General features: G+C 48.1%; 1 protein-coding gene across 1 annotated transcript in view; it reads left to right on the forward strand.

The window, feature by feature from the left end:
* LOC119828097 (katanin interacting protein) overlaps window positions 1-20,323 on the forward strand; it is a 169,014-nt gene that overhangs the window by 102,787 nt on the left and 45,904 nt on the right. The window contains 6 exon segments of the mRNA XM_038350156.1: window positions 4,179-4,348; window positions 5,114-5,179; window positions 6,330-6,436; window positions 8,498-8,600; window positions 11,872-12,087; window positions 18,979-19,116. Coding sequence (XP_038206084.1) covers window positions 4,179-4,348; window positions 5,114-5,179; window positions 6,330-6,436; window positions 8,498-8,600; window positions 11,872-12,087; window positions 18,979-19,116 — 800 coding nt within the window.

Raw genomic sequence — 20,323 nt, forward strand, 5'->3', positions numbered from 1 at the left:
AGTAAGACTTTCCATCTCCCCAGACATCACCATTTCTGTGGCAGGAACCTTCAAGCTCTCCTCACGCTTTGTGGAAATGTCTGGTCAACTGCTGTGGACTAAATCCCCCTACTGTGCCATGAAGCATTAGAGCCAATCCCTGTGTCTTACTGTACCTCATCCTCATTACCCAGGCTCTTCATATCTTCTCTGTATTCCCTTGTCCTTTGCCAACCTCTTACTCAGTTCTATGTTGCCATGTAGTTTAGTCTATGCCAATGGATGAGAACATGTAGTATTTCTTGCAGTGCCTGGCTTATATCATTTTACATAGCATCCTCCAGTTTCATCCATGGTACTGCAAATGATAGGAACCCAACCTCTTTACTGCAGAATAATACTCCACTGTATCCATATGTCATATAAAAAAGATTAATCTGTCAGAAAAACCTCAGTTGATACTCAGGTAATTAGTATTCTCTCTCTCTCTCTCTCTCTCTCTCTCTCTCTCTCTCACACACACACACACACACACACACACACACACACACACACACAAAACCATTCTAACTGAGGTCCATAGCACACAGCATTTTTGATTTGCATTTGCTTGGTGTTTTGAGTATGGTTGAGTGTTTGTCATATAATTGTTAGCCCTTTGACTATTTTTTTAAAGTAAGTTTTAAATGTTCTTTTTTTAAAATATAAGACTTGTCTTTTTTTTTTGTTTTGTTTTTCGAGACAGGGTTTCTCTGTAGCTTTGGAGCCTGTCCTGGAACTAGCTCTTGTAGACCAGGCTGGTCTCGAACTCACAGAGATCCGCCTGCCTCTGCCTCCCGAGTGCTGGGATTAAAGGCGTGCACCACCACCGCCCGGCAAGATTTGTCTTTTATTACTTTTAATTCTGTATAAGTATGTGTACATGAGTTCAGGTGCCTACAAAGGCTCTAGCCTGGTCCTAAAGTTACAATTGGCTGTGAGTCACCTGATTTAGTTGCTGGGAATTGAACTCAGGTCCTCTGGATGAGCAGTAAATGATTTTAATTACTGAGCCATTTCTCAAGCCCTGTAAATTTTCTTCTTAAAAAAAATTAATTGATCTTTATTGAGCTCTACATTTTTCTCTGCTCTCCTCCCTGCCTCTCCCCTTCCCTTCAGCCCTCTCCCAAGGTCTCCATGCTCCCAATTTACGCAGGAGATCTTGTCTTTTTCTACTTCCCATGTAGATTAGGCCTATGTATGTCTCTCTTAGGGTCCTCATTGTTGTCTAAGTTCTCTGGGATTGTGATTTGTAGGCTGGTTTTCTTTGCTTTATGCTTAAAAACCACTTATGAGTGAGTACATGTGATAATTGTCTTTCTAGGTCTGGGTTACCTCACTCAAAATGATGTTTTCTAGCTCCATCCATTTGCCTGCAAAATTCAAGATGTCATTTTTTCTGTTGTGTAGTACTCCATTGTGTAAATGTACCACATTTTCCTTATCTATTCTTCAGTCGAGGGGCATTTAGGTTGTTTCCAGGTTCTGGTTATGACTAACAATGCTGCTGTGAACATAGTTGAGCATATGTCCTTGTGGCACAATTGAGCATCCTTTGGATATATACACAAAAGTGGTATTACTGGGTCTTGGGGAAGGTTGTTTGCTAATATTCTGAGAAATCGCCACACTGACATCCAAAGGGGTTGTACCAACTTGCATTCCCACCAGCAATGCAGGAGTGTTCCCTTTACCCCACAACCTCTCCAGCATAAGTTGTCATGTGTTTTTGATCTTGGCCATTCTTACAGGTGTTAGATGGAATCTCAGAGTTGTTTTGATTTGCATTTCTCTGATGACTAAGGATGTGGAACATTTCCTTAAATGTCTTTCAGCCATTTTAGATTTCTCTGTTGAGAGTTCTCTGTTTAGGTCTGTACTCCATTTTTTATTGGATTATTTGTTCTTTTGATGACCAATTTCTTGAGTTCTTTGTATATTTTGGAGATCAAACCTCTGTCTGATGTGGGGTTGGTGAAGATCTTTTCCCATTCTGTAGGCTGTCATTTTGTCTTGTTGGCCCTGTCAGTTCTTTTGAGTAGCATTTATTCAGATCTTCTTCCATTTGTTTCCCATATCAGCCATCTAAGCTGTGTACCTTCATACCTAGTTTATGTACTCTTTTTTGTTTGTTTGTTTGTTTTTGTTTTTCGAGGCAGGGTTTCTCTGTAGCTTTGGAGCCTGTCCTGGAACTCGCTCTGTAGACCAGGCTGGCCTTGAACTCACAGAGATCCACCTGCTTCTGCCTCCTGAGTGCTGGGATTAAAGGTGAACACCACCACCTCCCAGCTCAAAGTTTATGTCCATTTTTTTTTTTAAAAAAGATGTGTTTTTATTTATATGTGTCTGTCACTGTCTGTCTGTGTGTCTGTGCATGTGTTCCTGTGTGCATGGAGGCCAAAAGACTGTTCTCTTGGAGCTTGAGTTGCAGATGGTTACAAGGTGCCCTACTGTGGGTGCTGGGAACTGAACTCAGGTCCTCTGGAAGAGCAGCAGTCACTCTTAGCCACTGAGCCATCTCTGTAATCCCAATTTTAATCACTTTAATTAGCATTTTACTTATTTTTTGTATGTGTGTGTATATGTATGTGTGCACATTGCACATGTGTACGCATGCTTGTGAGAGCCAGGGTACAGCATTGGTTGTCATATTATTCTTCATGCTCTGTCTTGAGTCAGGGTCTCTCATTGGCCTGTGACTTTCCAAGTACGGTAGGCTGGCTAGCCAGCAAGCCTAGGCATCCTCAAGTGTCCACATCCCCAGCACTGGGTTTGCAATCTGGTACCACCTTATCATTTTTCATATGGACTCCAGGAATGGAACTTGGGTCCATGTGCTTTTATATGACAAGCACTTAACTGATGGAGCCATGAATTTAAAGGATTTTTTGTTTGGTTATTTTGTTGTTGCTTTTGTTTTTGTTTTTGCTATAGTTTATTTATTTGGGTGATGGGAATGATAATGACTCAGAAGATTGCTTTGGTCAGTATGGACATTTTACCAATACAAGTTCTTCCAGCCATGAGAATACTGTGCTGCTCTCATTTAGATGCAGTATTCTGACAAGAGCATGGCAGGAGAGTTGAGGGCCCAGGTAGGAGCTAATCAGCACCTGTCAGTGTTTGCAAAGGGCAGGGAGTAGAAGGTACTTTTTCTCAGCAAACTTGTACCAGGCCACACAGACACAGCTACCTTGGTGTCCAAGAGGAGCTGCTTTCTCTCCTCTTTGCCAGTCATCAGAACAGTGACTGGTACAACTTTTGTTATCTAGAGGTGACTTACAGTGTGTAGAGGGTGTGGGGGTTATGTACAAACACTATACCTTTTATGTAAGAGACCTGAGTCTCCTAGAATAACAGTATGTGTGGTCTTCTGGAATCAGTCCCCTATGGATAAGGGAACCTGAGGGATGACTCTGTCTTTGTTTATTCCTTAAACTATTGGTAATAAGTTATAGATAATGTTCCCTTTGCACTCAACACCGCAACATGGAATTCCCAAGCACAAGCATGTCAGTTGTCTACTCATGAACTTTGGAGTATTTAGTATTAGCGTAAAACTGTTATCTAAGCCACAGGCTATATTCAGATTTCTTTCCTTGCCACAATTACAGTCCCCACCCCCACTTTCTGTGTGTCTTTGTACATGTGTGTATGCCCTTGCAGGTGATGTGGTAGCCAGAGGTTAACATTGAGTATCTTTCTTCATGTTATCTCCACCTAAGATTTTGAAGCAGGGTCTCTCTCTGAACCTGGAACTTAACATTGCAGCTGGACTGGCAAGATATCAAGCCTATTAGAATCCTTGTTTTCATCCCTATAATTGGGGTATAGCTGTACATGATTGCCCAGCTTTTTACACGGCTGTGATCTGAACTCAGGTGTTCAGGTGTGTGTGTGTGTGTGTGTGTGTGTGTGTGTGTGTGTGTGTGTATGTGTTTCACTGGCTTTAGTCCTGAGGTGTGCATTGCAGCTACTTACTGTGCCTGCCTGGGTACTTTTAATCTGGAACAGGTTTCATCATCCCTCCCCTCAAGACCTTGACATTTTTAAAGGGGCTGGCCAGTCCTTTTACAGGGTGTCCCTCAATAGGATCTATTAAATTTCAAGCTGTTTTCTGAGAACCCAAGCTGAAGAACATCTGTGTTTTCTTTCTGCAGGACCTGGCAGCCGAAAAGACAGACCCTTGTCAGCAACTCGCAAAGCATCTGCATCCGAGGACCGAGAGGAGGATGCCTCAGCTGTGCTGAAAGCCATTCAGGTGGAAAATGCAGCTCTGCAACAGGTATTCCTCAGCCAAGAGCCCGAGCTACCCGCCAGTTCGCAGCAGGTACTAGCACCTGTTGGGTGGAGGGTGCAGGAGGGATGGGGGCTCCCAAGGACAGGCGAGGTGTGAGCAGCAGCCCTCTCTGGCCACAGACTCTGCACTGCACCTGTTTATGGACAGCTGCTCTCCATCTGTCCAGGGTCCCACTTCAGCCCCACCTTGCAGCTGCTGGGTATTTCTGTCAGCCAAGCACTAACCTGTGCATCAATGGTCTTTTACCTACAATTCTGGGATGGCTTAGGCCTATGCTACAAGACGCCAGGCCAGTGTGTGGCAGCAAGCCATGGCTCTCCTGAAGCTGGTCCCAGAACATAAGCCACAGGGTCCCTGTTGTTTCCCTGGCCTACTTCCCTCACTCTTGTCACCACCCAGACCTCCAGTGACAAATTAGCAGGTCAGTGGTGGGGTAGAGCAGGGGCCTTGGGAAGCTGAGGCCCTAGGTGCTCCTCCGCATATTGCACAGTCTCTGTCTGGTTCTGCTGCTGAGGCTCATGGTCCCTGCCTGAATTATATATGTGGCCAACTGGGGTCACATCTTTGCAAGGTCAGCTTGGCTGCCAGCCCACATTCTTGTCCATGCTGCTCTGTCTAGAGGAGGTTCTTCTGGTTGTTGAGCAGAACCTGGGGTGAATCTTCCCAGAGGTTGCCTTTTGTCCAGTCTGTTGGAGAAATGTGGATAGGGGCCCTGCTTCTCTGCCCTCCTTGTATGGGAGCAATGCACAGTAATGGCTTCATCCCTACTTATGTCGTCTGATGCTGTCTTTGCAGGATGACGAGGAACCACCAAAAAAATCCTGGCCCAGTCTGCTGAAGGCTAAGGAGGACAGCCCAGAGGTCAGTGTAGAGTTGATCTCAACCAAGCTGGGCATGCGTATAACAGCCCACTCCCACCTCACAAACACACTGCCATGATGGTCCCCAGTCATTTCCCTTCCAAAGCCCTAGGAGTTCCTCTCTGCAACCTGAGCGCTGGCCTTCTACTCATTACACAGCTGTGGAAGTTCGGGCTTGAGTAGCTCGGTCAAGTTTGCAAACTGAAGCCTGAGTCTAGGCTGGCGACTAGCTTCCTCCTTCCATTTCTATTTCTCAATGGGATAACACCAAAATAGACCTTAGTGTTGAGAATAAAGTTCTGTCTATCCGTCCAGGCCAGTCAGGCATCTCGTAAAGCATCCAGGAAATGTCTTCATCACGTTCAGGTGCTCCCAGTATTCTGAATACAGAGATGGCCCAGACAGTATACACATGGTGGCAAGGAGCTTATAGGTACATCAATGGAGCCAATAGACATATGGGGACAGAGTGCCTGGGAGTGAGCCATGCTTGCCCTGACAGAGGTCTCTGGTGACTGCCTGGAAGGTGAGCTGGGAACAGCTGGAGATGACCATGAGCTGGCTACATTAGGGACCAGAAAGAAGCCCAGTGTCATGCGGTAGCAGCACCCCAGAGTCCCCAAATGAGTTTCTTTCCTAATTGCCTTTGTCCTACTATGTAGCAGTCATCTTGGGTTGCATCCCTGCCCTGTATGGTAGTATGACTGCCCTGTGATCCAGGGTTCTGGGTAACCTGATCCCCTGACCCCCACAAACTTCCAGCTATGACAGTCATCTGCAGACAGGCATCACATCACATTCCATTTTAGATGGTAGAGGAGAAAGAAGGAAACAGACAAGCACACATGCATCTGTGTGGGCTCCAGTCTCTTAGGAGGAATCTGAACCCAGGTGATTTGAACGATGACTGGCTAGGAGACAGAAGTGTTCAGTCACTCATCAAAGGATTATTACTCCCTGGTCAGAATGATCTGGGAATACATAAGGGAGTCTAAGCTGACCCTCCCCAGGCTGGCACTGTCACTTTGTGCCCCATATCTACCAGGTGGGACCAGGGACCTGGAAAGCCCATGCCTTTGACCACTGTCCTCTTCTGTGTCAGGCTGCAGGGTTCCACTGAATATCTGTCTGATCAGCTTTTCTGCCCTCAGCTGCTTGCTGTCACCCCAGTGACCACCAATCCTGAGCTGTGCAGGGCAGCAGGGGGAGCCAATGCCAGCAGCCAAGCCATGGACAGAACGGGCCCTTTGGGAAACAGGTACTCTCCAAGGCAGATGCAGAACCCAATGCAGAAGGCCCACAGTCAGGATGGTCTCATTAACCCTGGCTTCTTCTTCTTTTTCTTCTTCTTTTTTTTTTTTTTAAGATTTATTATTATGGTATACGGTATTTCTGCTTGCATGTATGCCTGCAGGCCAGAAGAGAGCACCAGATCTCATTACAGATGGTTGTGAGGCATCATATGGTTGCTGGAGATTGAACTCAGGACCTCTGAAAGAGCAGCCAGTGCTCTTAACTGCTGAGCCATCTCTCCAGCCCCCAACCCTGGCTTTTGTTGTTTTTGTTGTTGTTGTTGTTGTTGTTGCGATAGGCATTTTTGCTTAGCTTTGACTACAATAACCATAGCAAAAAACAAAGAGTTTAATTGTTGCACTCAGAAGTATCAGTCCATCAGTGAGGAGGTTGTGGCAGGGAAGAGAAATTCCTGTAATAACAGCCAAGAAGCAGAGACAACCAGGCAAGGTAACAACCCAAGGATATTCTCCCAGTGAACCTGCCTCTCACTTTTTCCCACCTACCAATAATGTCATATCAGAAATTCCGCAGTGGATAAAACTTTCTATTGGGTCAGAGCCCTTGGGATCTCATCCTGTCTATACATGCCTGAGACTGAAGCCTTGAGTTTGTTTCTCTTTTTCTCAGCTATTCCCAATCCTGTCCACTAATGATGAAGACCCTGCTGTCCCCGTATTCCAGAGCATTTGACTAGGGACTTTAGAGTTGCCCCCACTCCCCTCGTTCTCCAGCCCCAGAGCATAGCACTGATATGCTTTCTTTCATGTGAGTGCTTTTGGCTTGTTCATTCTGTTCTGCACCTGAACTGGCTTAATCTGCCTCTGGGTTTCACTGGGGCACACTACAGAGCTTGGGAGAGAGCCCACCCCCAAATGACTTGTCGCAAAGGTACCTCAAAGCATCAGCCTCGGAACTCCTTTGCTTTGTCAAAGTGTGTTCGGTACAGCATTCTGTCCCTTAGCGTGTAGCATAGGTCCTGGAAATGGCAAGCGTTATTAGCACAATAGATTCACCTCTGATCTTCAGGGAGAATTGGTTCCCAAAGAAACAGACCAGCTGTAGCCTGCAGTGTCACACCCATCTTGGTGCACAGACATACTCCCAGGGCCATTATGCAGGAGCATGCACGTTCAGACTGTAATAAAGTGTCTGGCTCAGGAACCGGTAAGGGACCGCAATGAAGCCTGAATGTTGATCACCAAGTGCCATGACCTGAGGTGGCATCAGGCCAAGAAGTGGACAAGGGGTATGGAAACTCTGTGCACAGAGTGGGAGGTGCTAGCCAAGCCACATGCCCCGCAAGTCTTAGTCCACCCCCCAGGGAGCTCCTGTTCATACTGTGCTGAAAGACTGAATGGCTCAAGGCACAGCTGTCCATTCTTGCATGTTTGCAAACCCCAGATGGAAATCGCTCCACTTCACCACGGCCATAAATCAGACTCTCTGTTTCCACCGCAGGACTGCTTTGCTGACAGCTCTGCAGCAGGCAGCACTAGCCCAAGGCTGCCTTCTTCTGCACTCCTGTGTGCTTTAGGGCTCTGTACATGTGGGGTGCACGCCATCTACAGCAAAGGGAATGGGTGGGTCTCTAAGCCTGGGGTTGGCAATTTTGGTAAAAAGCCTTCTGGGAAATCTTACAGGCTTGGCAGCTGGGGGTTTTGTTATTGTTGTTATGTTAACTATGCTTAAAACACATAAAAAGCTACTCTTAGCTGCCAGGTTATATAAAACAGGCCGTGGGCTTGGTGGCCCTTTTTAAGGCTGACTCCTTGGCCTGTCTGTGAGCAAGTTCTTAGTTAGCTGGGAAGGTCAGCTGGCTTCTCTACCTGGGCTCTGATTTCATTACTAATTGTCCAGCTGTTTACAAAAGGAGAGGAAACCCATATATACCCTTGAGCTCTGTGTAGGGTGCATCCAAGCTTCTCAAGAGGGTGCTAAAGGTTCTGTGATCCCTTTCATTGGGGTGTTCTCTTGTGTGTATTCTTTGTTATTGCCTCTTTGCTGAAACAAAATTCCATTTCAGACAACAGCTTAAGCTTCTGGGAGTCCTGCAGACCATGGAAAGTGACACTACCCATCTCAGCCGGGTGGCTGTGCCAACAGAGAAGCCCGTACTAGATCCAGAGGTGAGAGCCAATACTCATGGAGATGGTCTATTATACCAATGTTGCCCTGACAGCTGAGGGGAAGGCCTCTTGGAGCAGTTCGTTCTGGTTGTTGGGGATGGCTCTGATGATGGTCAGCTCAGCATCTTTCTGCCGAGTCATACACACGATGGAGCAATAGAGGCAAAAAGAAAGGTGGAGGCCAGAAGTTCCTGGAAAGAAAACCTAAATAGCTCTTAAACCCACAGGAAAATAGCCAGGGTTTCCATAGTCAAGAACTGAAAATTAAGCTTGGTGGGTGTGGTGACAGTGTCTGTAATTGGTAGGGTGAGGCAGGAGGATTTTGAGTTTGAGGCCAACCTGGACTATATAATAGATAAACAGGAGGACAGAAAATACAAACCATAAATTGTTAGGGGCTGGAGACACTTTTCTGAAGGTGACGGTACTTGCTGCTAAGCCTGGTGACCCAAGTTTGATGCCAGAACCTACATGACAGAAGAGACCTGACCCCTGAAAGTTGAGCTGTTCTCTGACCTGCATCTGACTCACGTGTGCGACACACACACACACACACACACACACACAATACAGTAAATAAGTAAATGTAAGTATTTAAGTTAGCTGCAGAGACTGGTAGTAACCTCCCAGGGCTGTGAGGCTTTAGAGGCTGTGAGAAGGAGAGCAGGTTGTTCCGTGGGGCTTGTCATCCAAGCTCCATAAGACCAAGGGTGGTGAAGATGTGCCACTCAGTGCCTGACACGGGATAGGAGGAACCTATAAACACCAGTCTCAAAGTCCATCTTTGAGAAAAACCAAAGCTCCTGCCCTACCCCCACGCCCAGCAAGGAACAGCTGGGAGACAGAAAATCCAGGACAATGTGACTTACACAGGAAGAGAAACAAATTACAGACCCTTTGCATTGAAAACACTGAGGGTGGCCTGGTGGCTACTGTATCCTGCGCTAGCTAAGTCTCTCCATTTTGTCTCCACGGAGTCAGTGCTCCATCCCAGTGCTGGCCCCACCTCTGCTCTTTCCTGGGTCCCTAACAGTTGCAGAAGCTTCTCACACTGTCTGTGAGCATGCCTGCACTAGCCTGAGCTTAGTCAACAAACCCCTCCTTCCTGGTGGCTCAGGGAACAGTACATACTGATTGCTTGAGAAGGGCCAGTCTAGTGTACCATAACCTTATGACAGAGGAACAATAAGTAGTAGGTGGCTAAGCTATAGGACACCAAGTGGTCTCAGTGAGAGGGGCAGTGAGCACCAGGGACCAGTGCCTTTCCAGTCAGTACTCCCTCAGCTTGTATGTCCAGCTGGGATATTGACACGTGGTGACACTTCTCAGTTCATACTGTGGCCTCTGCAGTCATATCTTCCATTCAGCAATCATGTGTTTAAGATTGCATTGGGCAGGAGGTCCTCAGTCCTTTGAAGACGCTTTTACTCCTATCCAACTTCCTCCCTCCCACTAACAAACTCACCTGGTCCCAGCATGCATCAGGCTCAAAAGCTAGTCAGGCAGGCCAGTCCTACAAACCTGGGACTCAGGCCCAGGGCAGCCAAGGACCTGGCCAGGGCCGTCATTTTAGAGAAGGACAAGGGTTCTCTGCATTCTTACAGTTCAGCTAATCCAAGCTGGTGCTGCATTCCTGCCAGGAGCTCCGAGCTGACCTGTCCTCACACCGCCATCACCCCATCTCCATCCCCATTCTCATCTGTTGCAATCAGCTTGTCCAAACCCATGCTGGGAGCGCTCACACGTCTCACTGGCTATTAATTAAAAAAATAAGTGGGGAACAGTTGCTGTTCATTTACTTGGCTCCCTGCTCACAGAACCGTTGCAGATACTGATGCTAATTAACAGAGGGCACGTGCACACAGGGAAACACGCCATTTCATGAGTGCCTGATCCGTGGTAACCAGCGCTGCAGTTGGGCCCCGAGGGCCTCTAGGACACCGAGGCACAGAGCTGCTGTTTATTGATGACATTCACACACACTCCCAGACTAGACAGCCTTCCCAGGAAGGAGGGAGGCTTGAAAATCAGTGAAGGAGAGCCAGGGAACCGAACTATTTCACCCTGATCACACATGGGTGTGGTGGGAGGGGGGTGAGGATGTGTGTGTGCATGTCTTGCTTAACCTCCAGATTAGGACCTTCCCATAGATGGTGGCATCCTGCTTTCCCCGCCAGGCTGGGAATGTCAAATGACTGGCCAAGACAAAGATTTTGGTCCATGTCATCAGGTTACACTCAGTGCATACTCTGGCAGTCTAAACAGCAGACTGGTCTTTTTCATAGCTGCAAAGATGGCAGTCCAAGGTCAAGGTGCAGCTGGTGGATTTCTCCTTGACTTGCAAGTGCTGGCTTCCACACTGGGCTCACAGGCCAGGTCGTTTGCCCTGTGTGTGCCTGGTGTTAATCCCTGTGGCTCCAGATTTCCACCTTTTCTAAGGCCTCTAGGCAGATGAGAAGGTGGCCCTCCCCAGCGGCCTCATTTGATTTAATCACCTCTTAAAGGCTCTGACTGCAAACAGTCACATCCTGGGAGAATGGGCCACCTGCTGTCTTCAGACGTTCCAGCAGGCTCCTGGGCCCTGAACACTGCCGCGGGGCGAGAAGTGTGTATTTAGGCAGAATCCAGGCTTTTACAGTGGTTTTCACCTGAAGGCCTTCAGTGTGCTTTTTAGTAGGTGCTGGGGGTACAGTTGCTGTATATCTATTTTTCTGTACTAGAGCTATAACTCCAGGTCTTATGCAGGCTGGGCAAGTGCTTTACCACTGAGCTATGCCCAACCAAATTCCTGTGTTTTAGTTATTACTTTAAAGTTTTTATGTTTTATTACTAATATTATTAGTGTGTGTGCACATGTGTGCCAGAAAGTGTGTGTGTGCACGCACATGTGTGCCAGAGAGTGTGTGTGTGTGCATGTATGCATGCACATGTGTGCCAGAGAGTGTGTGTAGGTTAGAAAACAGCTTGCAGAGTCAGTTCTCCCTTTCCATCCCGGGTTCTGAGGGTCAAATTCGGGGTGTCAAATTTGGCAGCAAGTACCTTTATCCACTGAGCCATCTTTCCAGTTCGCTCCCTGTGCTTTAGGCGCACTACACCAGGAGCCCTTGCTTGTCTCGTCATTGCTGCAATGGTCAGGTGCCATGATCAGCTTCAGAAGATTGAGGCTCCCTGGGTCCAAATGCTGTATGAAAGCCGGGGGCAGGGCGCGGGGGGCTGGAACAATGGCGGCACTAGGCTCAGACTTGCTGCCCTTTGGTATTTTTCTCTTCAGGAAAAGTGGAGAGCGAGAACAGATGAGATTGAAGATGCCATCTATGTGACCATGGAGATCCTGTCTAACTGGGGCAATGCGTCATGGGTGGGTCTGACAGAAGTCCAGTTCTTTGACCTGAACGACATAAAGCTGTATGTCTCACCTCATGATGTGGACATCCGGAACGCAGTGCTGCCAGGCAAGCTGGGCTGCCTTGTCAACAGGGACCTAGTGGTAAGTGAAGGGGCCTGGGCTGGTGTGTGTTCTCTGTCCACAATGAGGATGCAGTCTCAGGTTGGGGAAGCATGCTGTCATCAACCCTAGTCATTCTCTGCAGCCAAGTGAGAAGATGCCTATGGGGATGGTACCCTCTGAGGACCCCAGCGTGTCCCTCCCTAAATGGTTCCTCTGTGTGACCACTAAACATGGACCAGTGGGGGTCACTGAGGCCATTGCTGTCATTCTGTAGATGAAAAACGGCTTGGAGATGGGCATACATATGGCCAAGGCCACACAGAGGAAAGTGTGGGACCAAGTTCATGAGCTATAGCCTGACCCACACACTGCCCCCACACCACTTCAGGGTGCTGCTTCTTGAGGCCATGTGTCCACACCCAACAGGCACTGAATATTTTTAAATATAGTTAAATAGTTAATAGAGTTTAGTTTTATAAGCAATTATATTTTCCCTTGTTACCATCTTTTTGCTGGTTTTTATGGTTTTTTTTTTTTCCTGAGACAGGCTTTTTGACATTGCCTGGGATGTCCTCAAACTCACCTCACCCCAGAGCCTAGAGTAACACAGTCCTCCTCCCTCTGGTTTCCTGGTTCTGGTGCTATAGATCCATGCCTCCATGCCTTGCTTCTTCCCATCATGCTCAAGTTAGCTGCACTGAGCAGAAGAGCCAGCCACATGGCTTTCCTGTGCTGTGCCTGGAACGGTTCTGATTGCCTTGGAAGAGCCCACAGAACCAAGAGGATAGCAGGGGACAGGCAGTTATCAGGTGCTCCTCTATGAGTGGGACGCCAGCCAGGGCTACAAAGAAAGACCCCGTCTTAAACACCCAAATGAACTGAAGAGATGGCTTAGGTGGTAAATGCTTGCTACAAGCATGAGGAACCTGAATTTATATTCCCAGTACCTATGGCAAGGGCAGGAGCAGGATGGGGCCTGAGCACAACAGCATGTGTCCAATACCAGCTCTAGGGAGGCAGAGATAGGTTGGTCCTTGGAGCTCACTGGCTTGCCAGCCTAGCCAAATTAGTGAGCTCTAGGGTCAGCAAGACTCTGTCACAAAATATAAGGTGGACAGCAAGTAAGGAAGACATCTGATGTTGACCTCTGTGTACACACACACACACACACACACACACACACACACACACACACACACAAAGAAACAGAAGAAAAGGAAAGAACAACCCTTCCTTCTGTGTCCATCCTCTCTATCCCTGGCCCCTTAGTTCTGTACCTTCTGTGTCTACTCTTTCCATCCCTGTCCCTTCTGTGTCTTCCCTCTCAGTCCCTGACCCATGGTGTCTCCATATTTATATACACAACCCCGTGGATGCTTGATCTTTCCTACCAACTGTTCTCAGCTTGTGTATTGTTCCCTCAAGAACTCCTTTGCTTAGCAAATGGTATCTCTACCTGCTAGGCTACCCCTGCCCAGTGCTTCCAGCCTTTGAAATTATGAATTTCCCAAGTCAATAGTTATTCCCAATAAATTTATTTTCCATTTATATTCCTTAAAAAGTTAAGAACTAGGTAGTGCATACTTTTTTTATCCTAAGGGTCACTCTCTCAGCTAGCTGCTTTCGAGCTCTCCCAGGAATCTTGTGTCTTTGCTTCCCAGTGGATCTAACATTGACTCTTCTTCATCTCCCCAGTCCTTCTCAGGTCCCAAAGCCTGTGAAGTGGGCTTCCTTTCATATCTTCTCTTCCTGATATCCATTCTCTGTGTGACAGGGCTCTCTAAGGGAAGAGAACCCATAGAATGTTTATTAGAAAGGGATTTGTTAGGTTGAGTTATACAGTGGGTCAGGATAAAGGGAGTCCAGCAGTGGCCAATGGCACTAGAGAGGCAAAGACCCCAATAGCTGCTTGGCCCATGCAACTGGATGCTACAGTAGTCCCAGTTGGGTACTGAAGGCTCCAAGGATTCCTAGAGGAGCACAGGTCTCCCTTCCCCTCAGTCAGTTGGAGGGCTGCGGGAGCTGTGTTCAGTGAAGGCTGGAGGCAGCTTCAGAATATGCAAGAACAGTAGGGAGCTAATCAAGGTATGGCGGAAGGATGTTCTTTTCTCAGATCTCATTGTAGCTGGGTCCCCACTTTGGGAGGGCTTTCCCTTCAGCTAATCCTTCCTGAAAGTACCCTCATAGGAAAAAACCCAACAAATAACAGTTACCTTTTGTCACCTGGGCAGCTGGGTGGACAAGGGCCCTTAGTACCGTTTCTGCGCCCCTCCCCCCGCCAACTTCCTTCTCCATAGTCTGCCTCCATCATCCCCATATCTCTGGGCACACTGATCCCAGTCATCTGCATTTGGATTGCAGCACAGGTATCCCTTTCTCCTCACAGCTTCCTTGCCCACAGTATGGAGATCCCTGTCCCCTCCTGTCTAATCATTGTTGTGTCATTGTTATTCTCCTCAGAGCCTGTCTCGCTAGAATAAACGCTCCTGTACCTGGCAGGCGTTTGTCTGTTCTTGGTCTCACTACACCCCAATATCTAAACCCATGTGCTGCATAGGTTTTAAACTTCTCCCTTGGAGACATTAGAGACCCACAGAAGCTGTGAAAATGACACAGAAGAAATCAATGGTACCAAAGCTGGTTCTCTGAAATCTTTTGATTTCAACAAAACTGAAAGCCTTAAGTTAGATTAATAAAGCAGAAAGCAAAGATTTCAATGACTATAAGGGGAATGAAGGGGATAGCACTACTGACCTTACAGAAATAAGGGTTATAAGACTGTATGCCAACAAATAAGATAATCTACATGAACTGTATAAATGCCAAGGAGAGCAAATTACCAAAACTGACTTAAGACGAAATGAAAAATCTAAACAAACCAATCCCAAGAAAAGAAAGAAACTGAACTGATTATCAAAAACTCCACAAGGGAAGCCTGGGGTGAGATGGTGCTACTGGTGAATCCTGGCAGATATTTAAAGAATGAACCTTTGACAGTTCCTTCAATCTCATAAAATGTAGACGAGGAAGAACTGGGTCCCCATGGACTTCTAAGGCCATATTGCTGAAACAAAGCAAAACATTGGAACAGAAAACTACATACCAGTACACAAGACATACTTTTTGAAATCTCAAATGGAAGCCACTGTGGGACCCTCTTATACCTCCTGGGATGACCAGAAGAACTGCCAAGTCCTGCTGAAAGCCAATAGACCAGCCACTGTGGGAAACAGCATGCAGTTCTTCAGAAAGTTCCACCCTTGGCTGTACAACCAAGAGATGTGCTCATCATCAACAACAACGACACATAATGAGAACTCAACAGAAGATGGAAACAACCCCCAACACAGACTGATGGGCAAGTAATGAAAAGGAGGTGTAGCCACACAATAGACTGACTCCCAACCATGAAAGGAGTACAACGTGATGGATGAACCTTGAACGCTAAGTGGGAAGGCCACATAGTGAATGGTTCCATTTCTAGGAACTAAGTCCAAGCAAATACAGATACAGGAACAGGGCAGTCACGGGAGTGGGTGACCAGGGGGTGCAGAGCTCCTTCAGAGGGAGTGAAAGGTGCTGGGCAAAGATGGTGGTACAGGCTGTAGCCTGTGAATAGGCTGGGGAATCGTGGATTACACACTTGAGAATGGTGAATTTTGTAGTTATATCTCAAAGCAAAGCGATGCCCTGTATTGTTGTCCATCTCCCCCCAAAGATAAGAGAAACTGTCACTGCACTCAGTCAGTCTTCACATAGTGGGGTGTGTGTGTGTTTCTATGGCATGTTGTCATGTGGGACTTTATGGAATTACCCGCACATGAAGATACAGCACAACTTCATCTCCCACACCCATCCCTAGCACCTGGAGCCACTTGTCTGTTCTCGTCTCTAGACTGTGAGGGGATTAGTTATCCAGCTCAGTGGCAGATAGTTTGTCTAGCATGTGTGAGGCCCTGAATTTGATCACCAGCACCAACAAACAAACACTGAAAATCTATCCAAATGGCATGTAAACACAATATAGTCTGAACACGTTTGGAGGTTGACTGTTTCCCAAGCAGAATGCCTTCAACATCCTTCCAAAATGTTGAGTATTTTGTTATTAGTAGCCTATTCCTTTGAAAACCACTAGTTTATTAACATGGCTTTAGTTCTAAGGCAGCTGGCATTTCTCTGTCTGTGCCTGGATCTGTGTTTAATCAATGCTGGGACAGAAAAGCACCTTTGGGTTTTGTAGTCACTACATAGGTTTTCTGGGCCTCCGTGTGTTTAGCCCAAGTTGGAGAGGGGTATTGAAGCCCCTAAAAGCAGCCTTCAGCCCATGCTGGTGTGGGGGTCAGGGTGCCCTGTGGTTACAGTCTTTTCGAGATATGTCCACACTGGCTCCCTGTTTTCCTGGTGGTCTTTTACTCCAGGTTCCCGCAGGGACGGCTGGCTTACTTGTGTTCCCTTCGTGAGCAGTCTGCCTCCCCTCTCTGCCTAGGTTTCTAACACTGTCTGCCACTTGCCCAGGGCTTTTTGCCTCAGGGTCTGCTACTAGACGACTGAGTTGAAGTAGAGCATATCCATGCTCCCTCTGGTCCATAAATGTTTACGATAATCACTGAGCCCAAACTCACTCCACCCCATGGGCTGTGGGCATCCCAAGCTGCACCTTGGTCTTCTCTCCACAAGGAGGCCCAGAGGTCCACTCGCCCTAAGGTTCCAAAGCGCCCGACATGGTACCATAGCAGCAGCAGGAAGCTGCCATGATCCTTGTCCTGCCCCTTTCTTTCTGCCTGTGTTGTGGGGCGGGTGCTACAGCTGCTCTGCTTGCTGGCCTGGTGCTGGGGTGTATCCAGGATGTGCCGGTCAGTCCCTGGCTTCCCACCAGGTCCTCACACACACCCTGTCTGAACAGGAAACACCGGAGGGCCTGGCCACTAATGAGCCCATGAGTTCTCCTCAGGTTAATGCACTCAGGTTTCAAATGACACAGGGCCCCTTTAGTTCTCTTGCCATTACTCCCACTGACAGAAATGAGAAGGGAAATCAATTCCTGTCCCCTCTCCACCAGTGTCAGGCCACTACAGAGAGAGGGGTGAGCTTACCCTCGGGATTTTGAGATGAGCTCTCTCGACCCGACACAGCTGCTAGGAACACAGAATTCTAGCACAGCCAAGGTGTTTCCAGAGTAAGTCAGCATCCCTTGAACCCACATTCCTAGCGAAGACTGCTGAAAGCACCCAATGTCGTCAGAAGACAAAGCCCAGCTGTTCTAGCAACTGGAACCAGGTTTCAGAAGCCCAGCGTCACCAGCCCTCCTCCCCTGCTGCAGGCAATAGGCACATTCTTGGTGACAAGAGTCCTTAAGATTCTCTCAGATACCAGGTGATACTTGTTTAGAGTAAAACATATTCCAAAGCCAAGATAGCTAGCTGTGTGGCCAGGCAGGACGGAGGAGGAATGTGAGGATAGGGCAGACTAGTGATTAGTAGGGACAGAGATAGGAAGAGTGGCAGCCTAGCTTCAGGCAGTGCCAGGCTCCAAGCCCGACTCGTGGAACCCTAAGTGCCAAGCATTCTAAGTAGGTGGAAAATCCAGAAACCAGGCTCTGAGGGGTAAGCCGCCCCATTTTTCTGGAAATGAGCTGGTGCTTTCTGACAGCTGAAGCAAACAGATGACTTTTATTTATATGCAAGGTGGTCTCTTCTGTAAAGCTGCAACCCTAGCATATATGCCAGGACACCAGTGTCTCTTAGTCACTAGGTCAGTCCTGAGCCAAGGAGCTGTACCCAGGGCTGGGATTCAGGAGTAAGACTAGGGGTTCCTCTTACAGAGCATGCTGAACTTCTATGACAGGACACAGAGACAATCCGCACTCACCTTTGGTACCACAGGAAGTCAAAGCTGCCTGGAGGAGAGGCAGGGTCACGGGAGGATGGGAATGAGGAACCACATGACATTGTTGAACTTCCCAGGATGAAAAGGGCAGGAAGCATGGTGGGGACAGAGGCCTACCTGCATCCAGGCAGTGCCCAGCCAACTGCCAGTGGTGTGTACTCAGGAACAACACTGGCTGTTTTAATTACATTCTTTGTGTGTGTGTATCAGAGAAATCATTCTTTTTAAGAGTTGTTCTCTCCTTCCACCTTGTGGGTCCCAGGAATCAGGCTCAGGTTGTTAGCCTTGCCAACAAGTGTTATTACCTACTGAGCCATCTCGCTGGCCCAGCTGCAGCTTTTGCTCCCCTAGAATGTAGAACTGTCATGGGAGGTGACTGGAGCAGAAAGTCCCCTGATTTGGCTTTACCCATCTGCCACCAAAGCTCTCCCTCGGGAAATGGTACTGGTGAGGACGCAGATTCCAGCAAGGACCTGTCTCTGGTGCCCTGTGTCTTCAAGGGCAGTCTTGGCAACACCCTGGCTGCCTCCTGCCTCACAGAGGAATACAAGCAGAAGCCCTTGCGCTTGGACACCCGGAAAGGAGCAGCCAGCTCCATGCTATGGCCCTGTTCCAGCATATGGCTCCAAAATTTCTTTTTCTTCTCTATTCTCAAATTTGAAAAATTCCACAGGGTTTGACAAAAGAAAATTAGAGGCTCTGCCTGCCAGGTTAATCAAACAGTGCCAGCAGAGGCTCTCTCTAGGCCTCCTGGCATCCCTCCCCACCCCCAGTGCCCTCCTCAAAGCCCATTAAGCTGATTAAAATAAAGCCCACTGCATTTTGAGTTCCATCTGGCTGGAAGCTTTTTGCAGGGACAGGGCTATTGGCGCTATGAAGCGCAGCTGGAGGGGGTGAGAGCAGAGGGCAGCACTCAGGATGGAGATGAGGTGGCCCCGCCCAGCCCTTGCATGTCTGCTGGTTTTAATTAGACAGAGTCACTGGCCTTTTGCCCTAGAGACAGGCAGAAATGTGCCTTACATTTCCCATCTTTTGGCCTTTCAGAGCAAGAAGGACCCCCCAGTGTGGACCTGCCCCTTCCACCCACCACTTCAGCTCTATTTTATTATCCATAACATGCGACAGCTTCGTGACTTCGGTCTGGCCAAGATCAAGGTTCGGAATTACTGGACAGCAGATGGGGTAAGTGGCAGGCCTGGCGTCCTCACAGCTCACTTGGTGGTGCAGACACTTAGCAGTGTGCCAGTGGCCTGGTTCCTGAGTTTATGAGTTCAACAGGAGCCTCAGTGAGAGCCACGAGGAGCAGAACTTACAGCTCCTGAGGTTTAGGAAGTGGCAGTGGTAATGCTATCTATCAAGTCTGTCTGAGAAGAGCCTATGTACTCGGCCTCCAGCCTCTCCATCCGTCTAGCCACTGCAGCTAGGTGCTAATCTGCAGGGACCGAGCTTAGAGAGTTGCTAGGAAGCAGACCCTTTTCTGTTTTGTTTTGTTTTTTAAAGATGGTCTCTCTATGTAGCCCTGGCTGTCGTAGAACTCTATAGACCAGACTGGCCTCAAACTCATAGAGATCCACCTGCCTCTGCCTCCTGAGTTCTGGACTAAAGGCATGTACCACTGTGCATGGCAGAAAGTGGATTCTTATTTGGTAGTTTGGTAGGTGGGACAGGAATTCTGTGTGCCAGACCAGGCCCTCAGGGGGTATAGAGCTAGCTCTACATGGCTAGCTTTCACTGTGACTGTGAGCCCATTTGGTTCCCAAGACCTTGCTCTGTCCCTTACACTGTCCTCCTGCCTCATCCTTCCTTCTCTAGCCTGTTTTCATGAGTTGACTTGCTTTAGTTCCTTACCCATATGGGCACACCAGGTGCTGTCAATCTCTTGATATGTTCTGAGGAGACTAATGTACAAGGCACCACCTGCCCTGGAGGCTACCTTGCTGAGATGCTGACAGACAAGATATAGACAAATCATGCAGTGTGCTGACGCCCTGAGCAAGGTGAAGCAGGCATGGTGTATCTCACGTGGTGGTGCCAGGGAACCCCCAACAGGCACAGAGTAAGTGAGAAGGGGCAGGGGTTCTGGCATTCTGCCTTATTTCCCTCTTCAGTACACATGGGATCAAGAATTGTGATGCTTCATGTAAGACATGAGGGACAATAACACAGGAGATGGTGAGTGGGAACTGACCCCAGCCTCCATCTAGCTAGAAAGACACTGGGGAGCTGTGGGGTCTGCGGCCATATGTAAACCTGTAGCCAGAGGGAAGGCGCAGCTTCTGTGAACGCCTCCATGGAGGAGACCCAGGCCATGTTGGCACTTCTAACCGTTCCCCTGAGTTTGGGAATTGGTGTGGGGATGGTTTCGTTGGTTCCTTCATTTATTTGCTTG

This window comes from Arvicola amphibius, chromosome 1 (genome assembly GCF_903992535.2).
Source record: "Arvicola amphibius chromosome 1, mArvAmp1.2, whole genome shotgun sequence".
NCBI classification, from domain to species: domain Eukaryota; kingdom Metazoa; phylum Chordata; class Mammalia; order Rodentia; family Cricetidae; genus Arvicola; species Arvicola amphibius.